We start from the raw sequence: 14,257 nt of genomic DNA, 5'->3' as shown, positions 1-14,257 counted from the left end.
TTCTAGACCAGCCTGAGCAAAAGCGAGGCCCTGCCTCCAATAAAAATATACAAACTGAGGCAAGAGGATCGCTTGAACATGAGTTGGAGGTTGCTGTGAGCTATGATTCCAGGGTACTCTATCCAGGGCAACACCCTGAGACTCTGTCTCGAAAAAAATAAAATAAAATAAAATAGATTTGCACACTACTGAATAGAAATCTGCCAGTGAGTGATAATTCTACTAAGCTTTAAAAAAAAACACAAAAATGCTAGACATAGTGGCTAATGCCTATAGTCTAGCTACTCAGGAGGCTGAGGTGAAAAGATCACTTGAGCCCAGGAATTCAAGACTAGCCTGGGCAACACAGTGGGACTCTACCTCTAAAAAGTTTTTTAAAAAGAGGCTGAGCGTGGTGGCTCACATCTGTAGTCATAGCGTTCTAGGAGGTCAAGGTGGGAGGATTACTTGAGGTCAGGAGCTTCAAGACCAGCCTGATGAAGAATAACACCCCATCTCTACCAAAACAGAAAAACTTAGCCAAGAATGGTGACATGCACTTGTGGTCCAACCTCCTTGGTAGGCTGAGGCAAGAGTACTGCTTAAGCCCAAGAGTTTGAGGTTGTAATGAGCAACCTGGGTGAGGGAGTAAGAAAAACAAAAAAGGAGAAAGAAATCAGGGCACATTTCATCCTGTGCCTATAAAAAAACAAAACACAAAGAACCTATATTAATATTTTTACATGAAAAAAGCCAACTATAGGCGGCGCCTGTGGCTCAGTGAGTAGGGCGCCAGCCCCATATGCCGAGGGTGGCGGATTCAAACCCAGCCCTGGCCAAACTGCAACAAAAATAAAATAGCCAGGCGTTGTGGTGGGCGCCTGTAGTCCCAGCTACTCAGGAGGCTGAGGCAAGAGAATCGCGTAAGCCCAAGAGTTAGAGGTTGCTGTGAGCCGTGTGATGCCACGGCACTCTACCCGAGGGTGGTACAGTGAGACTCTGTCTCTACAAAGAAAAAAAAGAAAAAAGCCAACTATAGAACAACATGTGAAGTATGCTATCATTCTGTTCTTTTAAAGGGAAGGTAGGTGTGTACACCTGCATGGTGTACCTCTATACTCATAATTTTATATATGTTTTGCCCACTGTGTTTACAAGGGGATACAAGATCATTAGGGGTTAAAGGCAGAAAAGAAACTCACTTATCATATACCCTTGATATAATTTGAAATTTTTTTACCTGATGCAAATAGTACATTTAAAAATAATGTGTGTATATGTGATTACTTACATATATATACACATACACATACGCATATTCTGCTGCCCAAGGACTTCGGGACAGGAATTAATTTTTTTTTTTTTACTTTATTTAAACAAGAGAATCTATGTATAAGGAAACACACTCAAGGATTCATGATTATTTAAAATGATTATAAATTCAGGAGCCTTAGCTCCCTAAACAAAGCCCTAATCATTATAGCTGGCAACTTCCTATGATGTCAGCTGGTACAACAAATACTTTGCCACAGGAAGTTACTCGCAGATCAGTAGTCTAAAAGACCAGGTAAGATAGGAACTATGGAGTTATATTCAAAAGGCTCATATGTCTTCTGGGCAAAATTCAGAATAATTTCTAAACATATGATAAGCAAAAGGAGTCCAGAGGTTCACAGAAACTATAAAAGAAGCAAAAAAGTGAGGAAGAACGGACTTAGCCTTTGAGAGTAAGGTGATGAGGCCTGACAAATTAGTGCAAAAATGTACAGAATATGGAGGTGGGAACAGATGTGGTGTCACAATCTCATCTTTGTAAAAATAAAGATATTCAATTATGTTTTAGAAAGCATAAGTATGTAAATGGAAGGGACAAGTGTCTGTAAATCCAGTATGATTTAACACTCTGGAGACAATAGAGCCAGTCTGACTGAATTTGAATCCTGACTCTGCCACCTACTGTGATCTTGGAAGTTACTTAGCTGCCTCAGTTTAATTATCTGTTAAATGGGAATAACAAGGCATTTGTCTCATAAAGCTACTATGAAGACTAAAGTGAGTTAATGCATAGTAAAGCTCTTAAAACTGTGCCTCTTTTATAAACCACAGTAAATATGCAGCAAGTTTTTTTTTGTTTTGTTTTGTTTTTTGTGGGTTTTTTTTGGCCGGGGCTGGGTTTGAACCTGCCACCTCCGGCATATGGGACCGGCGCCCTACTCCTTGAGCCACAGGCGCCGCCCTAGCAAGTTTTAATTATTATTCTTTAAATTAGGGTACAACAAAAACAATAAATTTAAAACACCACGAATTAACTGGGTTAAAATATTAAATAAAAAACCCATAAGACAAAACTAAATTTGGAGTACCATTATAAACTTTTTGAACTTTTTATTTATTTTTTAGAGATGGGGTCTTGCTTTGTCACCCAGGCTGAAGTACAATGGCACAGTCGAAGCTCACTACAGTCTTAAAACTACTAGGCTCAAGTAGTTCTCCTGCTTGAGACTCTTAAGTAGCTAGAATGATAAACTTAAAAAATGTTTTAAAAGACTGGAAGGAAAATTAATAAAAAAAAAATTATCAGTGGCTATCTCTGAGTAGAGGCCTATGAATGTTTTATTCATTTCTTTTACTTTCTACATTCCCCTGTTTTCAATGGAAAAAAAAGTCATACTATTTCTTCTAAGTACATTTAAACTTTATCTTTGGAGATAAATTAATCTAAATTTATAAAGAATAGAAATGCAACCAGGCCAACTCTCTACACCTACACTTATATCAGGGTGGCCTCATACATGGCATGAAATAAGAAATAGTCTAGACAAAAAAAGATAAGAGCTCGTCTCATTTTTAAAGGTATACAAAAATGTGGCCTGTATTCTTTCTATCATCTTCAAAAGTAAACATGAATATAACCACTGTCTCCCAGAATATAGTGTGACTTTCAGACTAAAAAACATTTACCCAAACTTCATGTTGAAAACTATACAAAGGAAGTATACCATCAAACCAGTCAATGGCTGCCTTAGCTGAAGGGGGGTCATCAAATGACACTGTTGCTTCCCCTTTTGGCTTCCCTGTGTCCTTGTCTGTGTAAAGATTTATCATTGGTTTTCCAGTCTTCTTGTTTGTCTGAGGGAAAACAATTATGTGTTAGCACTTTAAGAATAAGTGATCCTCTTGTACTAGACTGTTTATTGCAGCTCAATTTACAATCGCCAAAATGTGGAAACAGCCTAAATGCCCACCAACCCAGGAATGGATTAACAAGCTGTGGTATATGTATACCATGGAATACTATTCAGCCATTAAAAAAAATGGAGACTTTACATCCTTCGTATTAACCTGGATGGAAGTGGAAGACATTATTCTTAGTAAAGCATCACAAGAATGGAGAAGCATGAATCCTATGTACTCAATTTTGATATGAGGACAATTAATGACAATTAAGGTTATGGGGGGGGGAGGAAAAGCAGAAAGAGGGATGGAGGGAGCGGGTGGGGCCTTGGTGTGTGTCACACTTTATGGGGGCAAGACATGATTGCAAGAGGGACTTTACCTAACAATTGCAATCAGTGTAACCTGGCTTACTGTACCCTCAATGAATCCCCAACAATAAAAAGCATGAAAAGAAAAAAAAGAATAAGTGATCCTGCACCATTTAGATTATTAAAGATTTATTTTTTAAAAAGGAATTCACAGATGTTTAATAGTTGATATTTTTTTAAAAGGGTAATTCATACATCTGTACTATAAAATTCTATTTACCTACTATAAAAATGAAGTCAACTATAGGTTCAGACAAGAAAAACTCTCCATGCTACAAGTAAGTGAAAACCAAGCAATAAAAATAATATAGGTTACTGTTTTATATATGTATAATTTCTCTAAACCCACAAAAATTAATCAGATGTTTCACTGTATATACCCCCCAAAAGGTTAAAAAACATAAAAATATATGTATGAGATGCTCAGTGCCCGTAGCTCAGTGGCTAGGGTGCTGGCCACATATACTGGGGCTGGTGGGTTCAAACCCGGCCCAAGCCTGCTAAGTAACAACTACTACAACAACAACAACAACAACAAAAAAAAATAGCCAGGTGTTGTGGAGGGCACCTGTTGGGAGGCTGAGGCAAGCGAGTCACGTAAGCCCAAGAGTTTGAGGTTGCTGTGAGCTGTGAAACCACAGCACTCTACTAAGGGCAACATAGTGAGACTCTGTCTCAAAACAAAAGAAGAAAAACAAATACACACACACACATATATGTATGAGGAAATGTGAAAAAAATATAGATAATCCTTCATGTAAATATGCAACTTGTAAAACACTTTTAAGAAATCAAGAAGGATATTCACCAAGCAAACCAATAGGTTACCACTAAGGAGTACACTAAGATTTGGCTAGGACAGGGAGAATTTTTACTTTATCAAAACAGTATGAATTTTTAACATATTGCATGTGTAATTAATTTTCTAAAAAATTATAACTTCCCAATAAAGAAAAAATGAGTAATTCCACAGACACCAACGACAAATGTAAACTGATTTCAACCAACTGAAACTATTTACTTAATATTGCTCTAAAGGTTGCTTTCTAACTGAAGAGATTAAAAATATATGCATAAAATAGCATACAAGACACTTAAGTGAACAATAAACAATTATAAATAATGCATTATGTGTAGTACAGACATTAAATACCTGAAAAAAAAAGGCTGTTAGTAACAACTTGAGTTTGCATATATTGGCATTTCAGACTCTATAAAATGTTCTGACGATCTCCGTTGTTTCTCAGAATTTTAGGAGTTAAGCAGAGACTACTTTCAGAGACCTAGGACTGAAGCTAAAGCACAAGTAGACTGTGGGAAGGTAAACACAAGCAAGCAATAAAATCTTTATATATTTAGGAAATTTAGCAAAGTCCTATAGACATGAATAAGCACATGCATCAGAGGATTTTAAGAGACAAGTCTACTGAAGTATATTTATTTTTATGTAGGCTATGTATCTTAAGAATGTTAATAATTATGAGATTTTCAAAAATAAAAAAGCCACACTGTTTACTCACCTTGATAACTCCTATTTGTTTAAAGAACTCTCCCACTTGATCTGTAGACACACCCTCCCCAAGTCCTTGCACAAAGATTGTATTGTTATCTGAATTATCAGATTCTGAATCTAAGAGGAAAAAAAGTTAGAGTTAATTTTACATATTCTTTGATTTTATTACATCCTGTTCAATCATCAAAAATAATAATTTATTATTCAATATTCAACTCTTTCCAAGAACGAAAGAAGGACCAATATAAGAATAATCTTTTTTTTTGTAGAGAAGAGTTTCACTTTATTGCCCTCAGTAGAGTGCCGTGGCATCACACAGCTCACAGCAACCTCCAACTCCTGGGCTTAGGCGATTCTCCTGACTCAGCCTTCCGAGTAGTTGGGACTACAGGCGCCTGCCACAACGCCCGGCTATTAAGAATAATCTTACATACATGCAAGTGTTCATAGTTATTTAGTAGTAGAACAATTAAATAGTTGAACAATTAAATTTAGTTGTACTACTACAACTAAATTTCAGGAAAAGTGGATCCAATCTACATTATGTAAAATACATGTAAGACCAATAAATTAAGGAAGATCTCAAAAATCTCACTTTTCAGATTCCAGGACTGAAGCTTATGTAGAGATGGAAAAAATTAGCTTAAATTAACTAGTTCCTCTGGAGAACTTTTTTTGTACAGACAGGTTCTCACTGTATCACCTAGCGTAGAATGCAGTGTTACAATCAGAGCTCATTGCAGCCTCAAACCCCTGGACTCAAGCCCACCTCTCCTTCTGAAGCGGCTAGGATGATAGGTGTGTGCCATTATGCCAGGCTAAATTTTTTTTTCTGCAGAGACAGCCTTTCACTATATCATCCATGTTGGCCTCAAGCAATTCTCCTGCCTTGGTGTCACAAAATGCTGGTATTAGAAACATGCCCACTGGAGAACTTTAATTCCTTTATGGCTAATCACTATTTTAACGACTCTCTTGTGGAAAATTCCCCAAATTTGATACTTCTGATTTCCAGGCAAGCCAAGCAGTATTGCTCATTTCCCATTCTCTGCAATAAGCTTTGTATATACCAGAGAGAAAAGCACTTTGTACACACACTTTATCTTACGTGTACTTTTGGATTTAGTGACAAAATAAGAAAGATGCACAAAAATTCAGTCTATCAAGGGATAATTCAAAAATTGCCACCCGTATATGATACTTTGGCATCTTAATAAAAACAAAAGTTCCGATTTCAATATATGTTAAACATTTTTGGCTTAAATAAAATTTTTTTTTTTTTTTTGTAGAGACAGAGTCTCACTTTATGGCCCTCGGTAGAGTGCCGTGGCCTCACACAGCTCACAGCAACCTCTAACTCCTGGGCTTAAGTGATTCTCTTGCCTCAGCCTCCCGAGTAGCTGGGACTACAGGCACCCACCACAACGCCCGGCTATTTTTTGGTTGCAGTTTGGCCGGGGCCGGGTTTGAACCCGCCACCCTCGGTATATGGGGCCAGCGCCTTACCGACTGAGCCACAGGCGCCGCCCGGCTTAAATAAAATTTTAACTTCTAAATTATAATGTTCAAAAGGCTCTAAAGGTATACATGTAGCTTTGAATTTCTTTCAAAAATAAAAAGCCACATAAAATTACCTCTACCCAGAATAAGATAATTCTCTCATTTATGAACTCAGGTTTGTTAGGCCCACTATGCAGACTACCAATTCAATGTAGGATTTTCTTAAGCACAGTTTTTCTACTTTCAATTCCACAATGACATCAATTATTTCATTAAATCTGATTTGCAAAGAGTAAATGATGCTCATTAGCAGTAAAAATTCAAGTATTTCTTTAAGGAAGAAAAAAAGAATACAGGAAAGCACAAACAACAATTTTCCCCAGAAAACTTGCCTATCAACTCCCCTAAATTATTCTTTTTGGTATTTCTTTATAGAAATGAAGCTCTCCAGCTCTGGCAACATTATCCAATTTAATCTTACGCTCCCAATAAACATATTTTTTGTTTCAAAAAATAAACTATCATGTTCTTAACTGCAAAGTCACAAACTACCATAAACCTTACCAGCATCTGGTCTGGGTCCGTAATCCCTGTGACCTAAAGAAAAAGAAAAGAGAAAAAAAAAAAGCTATTTAAGGCAACTCATTTAAAATCATAAAAAAAAAATTAATAATATACCATGAAAGGTCAATACTTCCAAAATCCTTGAAAGTCAACCATGACAGATTTACAAAGTAAATATATAAATTTTTATTTAAAGTTTTAAGAAATTAAGATGAATGTAAACATTTCCTTAAACTTGTCCTAGACAGCACACCTGCCACTTTGGTATTATGCTAGATCACTTTTGTTATGTTCTGGTTCTGAAGGCTGATTAGAAAACCCTAATAATTTAAAAACACCAAGTCAGCTACCTTTATTTAAAAATGTATTGTCAAAATCCAGTGAAGGTGTCATTCATTGGTCACCAGACTCTTTCATGCAAATTCACTGTGTAGAAACCCATTGATTGGACTGTTTTGAGATCAACTTTGACTTTTTAATGTTTACTTTGATATATACGTATATATATATACATGTAAACTTTTTTTAAAAGCACACAACACACACCAACCTCAGTAGAGTAAAGAAGGGTTTTGACTACATCTGCGGGATATTGGTGGCTTTTAGATTTATATAGCATTTCCACTGAAACATTTTGGGATACTCAGCACTTACCACCAAAATTTTTGAAGCCACCGCGGTCACCACCACTGCAGAGGAAAAATTGAAGAAATGATTTCTTCCATAAGTCTCTAAGGTGCTGAGCCCTGGGCTCAATCTACACTTAATTGTCACAAGTAGAGTGCCTAGGAAAACAGTAGCACCTCTAACTGTCCAGTAAATTCCATTTCACAGACTTCATAATGTTGTTTCCATCTAAGGGTTTTCCCAAGAATCTATTTCCACAAGATGGTTTTTCAAGCTTACTACGTATCTAATATACTCGTATTTTTAAATCTACCAACCCCAAGTCAAAGGGATACTATTTAAACCATAACTTAAAGGTAGAGAGGCACACCATGAAGAATGCTAAACTCAGTAAGTATTCTTTCCAAAGGGGTATTTTTTTTAAATGTGAGAAAAAGAAAAAAAAAACAGAAGGGTATAAAACAAGACTAACATTCTGATAGTAGAAAAGGAGAGGTAAAAACATGAATGTTAAGGTTCTGCTGTGATATACACAGAAGTGAGCCTGAATGAGAAGTCTTAAAATTTCAAGTCATTCAGAAATCTGATAAAATGAGGACTAAAAAAAGCAAACTTGAAATTATCATCCTACTCCATACCCACTATAATACACTAGATCTCATCAGAGCTACTGAGGTTCAGTGTGGGTTAGGGTAGAGTGCAGGCTGACATTCCTGAGGATCTGCTGGCTACAGCCCAGATTCCTCAACCCCCACAATGTACTGAACACAGTATGTGCGGGACATCACCAAGCAGTCAGGAATGTTCAGCAGTTTTAGATATAGATCTATAGAGGTCAAGTGCTTGAAAAGGCTCAAAGGTTAAAATTGCTTAAGGGTTAAGATACAGATTAACAGCACAGAATAGGGAAGTTTGCCCCCAAAGCACTGTAACCCTTTCTTTCTTACTTTACACTCTTATGGTAATCTCTCGTTTTCCTTTCCATTATTTCCTCAATTCACTGATGTTCCAAAACTTGTTTTTTAACAATGAAGTTAGAAGTTTCTATCTATAATCAACTTTGTATGTTCCATACATCTTGTACATAACCACTTTTTCTCATTCAATAAATGTGAAACCCTTGAGGCTTTTTGTTCAGGGTAGCTTTTTGTTCCTTGCTACCTGCTTGGCATGTGAAGCTGCCTGCTTCTCTTAGCCTCACCAGTTATTTCTTTGAAAATAACTGACTGTAAGAGTTTACTTTGGGCGCCAAGTGGTTCATCCCAAGGAGGTAAACGACAACGAGTAGCACCCTCCAAACAGGGACTCAGTAGACAAGCAGTGACAGTGACAGTGACAATCTCCCAAAGCCCAGGAAGAAGGGAAAAAGGACGCATTCATTCATCTCGGTAAGGGACAATGGGTGCCAAGGGAAACCCCTGGCAATCACAAATTTAGGGAAAGGCTCATAAGATTTGTCATTTCTCTTTCTGTTCTATTTTTCATCCTGCTTATCCCGTTGCTTGAAAGAAGAGTTTTAATAGAGGAACACTGGCCAGGGTACCCCTGGTGTATCTCAAAGGAAGCTTCTCAGAAGGGAGGTGGTCAGTTGTTGCAATGCAGGTAGGCCAACAACCTGGCAGACTGAGATTTCCCCAAATGGGGGTTTTTCTGACCACCCTGGTCAGGAAAAGGAGGGAGAAATGATGCAAGAAATTAACATGCAGTTTCTGTGAATCAATCTTCTGAAACCTACAGAGATGGACGTCATATCAGCCTATAAGCCAGACAAGTAGGTGCTGCCCTGATTTGAAATCTCAAGAGGCTATTAAGATTTTAGGGAGTATGTTTACAGATGAAGAATAAAGAGTTAATGATGACTCGATCAGGCAGGTGGTCTTCTGATTATGAAAAAGATCATCAGGGTGGAGGCATGAAATCACAGAACAATTTTCAAGGGCAGTACTAAGTAGGTAATAAACAAAGTTGCCTTACGGGATGAAGGGGAGAGGAATACTTACAGCCTTCAGGCTAGATTGTCTCCACTCAAGGGTAATTTTTAAATCGCCTTCTAACTCTGCTGGGATATCATCTCCACTAAGCTGTTGAATTTTACTCACATGCCCCTAAACTAGTTTTCTATATATTCTGGCAGACATTCTGAGCCCCCTCGCCACAGTAGGTATGCTAAGCAGGGGGGGGGGGCTGAGGCATGGAGCATTCCCACGGGAGTCCTCTGGAATGTCCACCTACATTATCTTTCTACCCACATTTCCCATCTCTTTGTTTTCTAAGTAAGAAGAGCCTTGAGGAGAATCATCCTCTAATAAAGTAAAATCAATATGATTAAGTGGTTAAAATCTGTGGGGATTCAGGCCTTTGCTAATTTAAGTAAACAGCCATCATTGCCTCTGCAGCATAGCCCACTGGAGGAGTCAACAAAGAGCATTCATTGCTTTGATAAGACATAAAAATAGAATAATGAAAGTGGCAAAAATCCAAATCTGTAATTCAAGCCAAAAACCCAAATTTTTGGATTGAGCCAATTAGCCACATCATTCAATTAATCCACATCTTGGAGTTGTTTTAGTTCTTGAGTTAATTTGCCCTGAGGGCAGCTAGATCTTGAACAAGAGGCTTTTCAAAGGTACCTTGGAGGTACTATTTAACTCTGTTCCAATTTTCTGATGCATTGAATGGGACGAGAGTGATACACATGGTTTTGTACTCCACATAACAAACCAGTTTTTGTTACAGCCTCTTGTCTTTCACCCAAAGTACTGCCACTTCTAGGGCATTAAGCCTTTTTAGGATTTCCTGATCTATTATAGGTAACGATTAGTGTCCTGAAGTAATGTTCTGTAAGTATTCATTTACCTGATGGGCAGTGAGAATGGACTGATGGAGCAAAACCCTCAGGGCATGATGGCTCACATCTGTAATCCTAGCACTCTGGGAGGCCAAGGCAGGTGGATTGCCTGAGCTTATGGGTTTGAAACCAGCTCGAGCAAGAGCAAGACCCCATCTCTAAAAAAATACCCGGGCACTGTGGTGGGTGCCTGTAGTCCCAGCTACTTGGGAGGATGAAACAAGAAAATCTCTTGAGCCCATGAGTTTGAAGTTGCTGTGAGCTATGACGCCAGGGCATTTTATTGCAACAACAAAGTGAGACTCTTGTCTAAAAAAAAAAAAAAGAGAGAGAGAGCAATATCAGCAGTGGCAGCTGTAGCTACAAGGGCTGTGGCTGCTATTACAGAAGCTATTAAGATACCAAGAAAACTCTTGTAATTAATTTTTCCAAAAGCTGTACTTATTTGCTCTCATGCATTTTCTTGTTACCATGGTCTGGTGACAGAGCCTCAAGCTGTCACCCTAGGTAGAGTGCCATAGCATCACAGCTCACAGCAACCTCCAACTCCTGGGCTCAAGCAATTCTCCTGCCTCCTCCTCCCAAGTAGCTGGGACTACAGGCGCCCGCCACAATGCCTGGCTATTTTTTGGTTGCAGCCGTCATTGTTGTCTGGTGGGCCTGGGCTGGATTCGAACCCGGCAGCTCAGGTGTATGTGGCTGGCGCCGCAGCTGTTTGAGCCACAGGCGCCAAGACATTAATTCCCCATTTTTTGATATTGTTTCATGAGTAAATATTATTCTACCTGGCTCGATTTCATCTCCATTGGATAGGTCTGGATTTATTAAACCTCCCTTTTTTAGCACAGCTATTGGTCTGAGGAGTTCTCTGGCAGATTGTTCAGGGACTGGCTCTATTTGTTTTGTGGGGCACTGAAGCCTGCACCTCATTTCCCAATTAAAGGATTGCTCTGAGTATCAAATTTAGAATGGCACTGACTGGCCCAATGAAATCTTCTGCTGTACTGAGAGCATTTATTTCTGGGCAAATTTGGGTTTGGAAAGTGTTGTTTTATTTTTTGAGCCGGAGTTTTACTTTGTCACCCTCAGTAGAGTGCCCTGGCATCAGCTCACAGCAACTTCAAACTCTGGGCTCCAGTGATCCTCTTGCCTTAGCCTCCCAAGTAGCTGGAACCACAAGCACCAGCCACAAGCCCAGCTAGTGCTTTTTTTTTTTAGGAGATGAGGTCTTGCTCTTGCTCAGGCTGATGGTCTTAAACTCATGAGGTCAAACAATCCACCCGCCTTGGCCTCCCAGAGTGTTAGGATTACATGCATGAGCCACCGAGTGCATAGCCTGGGGAGTTATTAAGGGGAAAAGCCTTTTGAAAATGTCCTTCCTGCCCACAATTATCATTAATGCCAACCCATGAGGGGGCTTCAGCCTATTGAAGAGGCTATCACATTTTTGCAATCATCATTTGTGTTTTCAAAGGCCAGCTGGAAGAGTAAAATTTCAGCTGCATCTGGATTATCTACCTGCCTCTTTATGGCTGATTACAGCAGGTCAGTGAAGTCTAAATAAGACTGAGAAGCTCCTTGGCAGATGGTGGAAAAAAAGCAGGCTGGTTTATTAACCTCAGGGATTTCAACTCAGGCTCTGAAAGCAACCAGAGAGCTTTTATAGTGGGCCTGAATATCACAGGAGACTTGTTTTTGTGGATTGGAACAGTTTCCTTCTCCAACAAGCATGTCATAAGGAAAATGTCCACCTGTTGGCTCATTGGGTGGTGAAGCAGCATACCAATGATTATAAAATTATAAATTATAATATTCTTGATGCCACACACATATTGGCCTAGACTCAACACAGATCTTACCAGGGATTTCCAGTTCCAGAAGGTCATCTTGTAACCATCTATAACAGACTGCACAAGATTTCTAGTAAAATTGCTTTGTATTCCATTACCCTTATTTTATTTTATTTTTTTGAGATCCATTACCCTTTATGCTTGTTCTTAATTCTTTATATAAAATATGGGAGATGTTGGTGTCTGGGTCCCTGTCCTGCCTCACAGATAACAGGGAAGACATGAATGCACTCTCTGTTCTTATCACTTCCCTTATGCACTTTTTGATGACACCTTCATACAGCTAAGAGGACTGCATCAGTATGTGTGTCAGGAGTAGAAGGTTGCAAGACTGATTTAAGAGAAGACCAGGAGGGGTGGATTCTTCAACTACTGGGGCAGGAAAAGTTGTGCCAAAAGAGGGAGAAGGGGAATATTTGAGGAATTGAGCTGGTATTCGTCCCTGAGGGAATTTAGGTCTTCTATGAGACAAATAGCTAAATGGCATTCGTTCCAAATTACCAAATGTCGGATGGTCACAGGTAATAGGGATTGGTGTAACCAGCATTCAATAAGCTCCCAATCTTCTAATTTTAAGCAGCCTGATTTTGGGTACCAAGGACAGTGGAGTTGTAACATGACTAAAACTCCAGTTAGCTGGTGGCCTAACACTTTACACCCAGCACGCTTAAGCATGCCCTGCAACTGCTGCTTGTGTGCCTTCTGTTCCTTTGTTCATGTATTTCTCATAATGAAGGATGGAAACTAAGGTAATCAGAATGAAAAAAGACACCCGCCATTTCTTGCCATAACTGATTTACTAACGGATAAACAGGAAGACAGTTCCCTTTATTTTAATATGCCAGTAAGTGATGAAAAAGCAGGAAACCCAGATATAAAAAAAAAACAAAAAACTACCAGCTGCCATCCTGATGGGCTATCCATTTGCCTTCCTTCCAGAGAGCACTCTTTGAAGCACACTGGGGAATTGCCTCCATTGGGACCTTCTTTCCCCAGTGAAATGAGACAGTGAGAAAGATAAAGAGGGAAACAAAGGAGTGAAAATTTCTGTCCTCTTTGCTACTAACAGGTCAGTATAAACCCCTGACTAGAATGTTTCCCCATAGAAGTTCTCATTTAGGGGGAAGCTGTGGTAGACTACCTGATGCCTTATGAGGACGAGAAATAAAGAGTTAAAGTCAGAGGAGGAGAGATACCATAATTTGAGTCTTACAGTTGGCTTTGTTCCTTGTTGAGTAAGTGAAATGGCAAGGTAGAAAATGTGGAGAACAGATAGGGAGGAAATCTGACACATCATCACCTAATATCTAGTTCTCACTGCAGATTTCCAGAGCTAGCCTCACAGCATCTGTGGTCTCCTACTGAGATGTAGGGGATGTCCTATTTTCCTTTGACCAGGCTTTGGGAGACTGGGACACAACTCCTACCTCTCTGTTACTGTGACCTGAGATCAATCCTCAGAGATCTACAGACAGAGCAACAGCAGTTGCAGGGCAGGTAGGGCCACAATACCACAAATTGAGAATCGCCCAAGGGCGGAACTTTCTTGACCACCAGGGTCTGGAGATGGAGGGAGAAACGGCAGGAGAAATAAACATGCAGAGTTTCTGTGAATCAATCTGCTGAGACCCAGGGAGAAGAACGCCATATCAGCCTGTAACAAGGCATGTTAAGTGCCACCCTGATTCAAAATCTCAAGAGGTTCTTATTAAGATTTTAGGTCCTGTGTTTACAGATCAAGAATAAAGAGTTAATGATCTCATGACTCAATCACGCAGTTGGTCTTCTGATTATGAAAAAGATCATCAGGGTGGAGCCATGAACTCAGAGA

General features: G+C 39.2%; 1 protein-coding gene across 3 annotated transcripts in view; it reads right to left on the bottom strand.

Annotated features, from left to right (window-relative positions):
• The window catches only part of TAF15 (TATA-box binding protein associated factor 15), a 61,783-nt gene that overhangs the window by 4,411 nt on the left and 43,115 nt on the right, over window positions 1-14,257 (bottom strand). For all 3 annotated transcript variants that reach the window (XM_053567735.1, XM_053567736.1, XM_053567737.1), the window contains 4 exons: window positions 7,756-7,790; window positions 7,102-7,134; window positions 5,045-5,154; window positions 2,979-3,108 (listed from right to left, as the gene is read on the bottom strand). In XM_053567735.1, the coding sequence (XP_053423710.1) occupies window positions 2,979-3,108; window positions 5,045-5,154; window positions 7,102-7,134; window positions 7,756-7,790 (308 nt within the window). The remainder of the gene's footprint in view (window positions 1-2,978; window positions 3,109-5,044; window positions 5,155-7,101; window positions 7,135-7,755; window positions 7,791-14,257) is intronic.

The sequence above is a fragment of the Nycticebus coucang genome, chromosome 18, assembly GCF_027406575.1.
Source record: "Nycticebus coucang isolate mNycCou1 chromosome 18, mNycCou1.pri, whole genome shotgun sequence".
In the NCBI taxonomy this organism is placed as follows: Eukaryota; Metazoa; Chordata; class Mammalia; order Primates; family Lorisidae; genus Nycticebus; species Nycticebus coucang.
The sequence above is the reverse complement of the archived record's forward strand: the minus strand, read 5'-3'. Positions and strand labels throughout refer to the sequence as shown.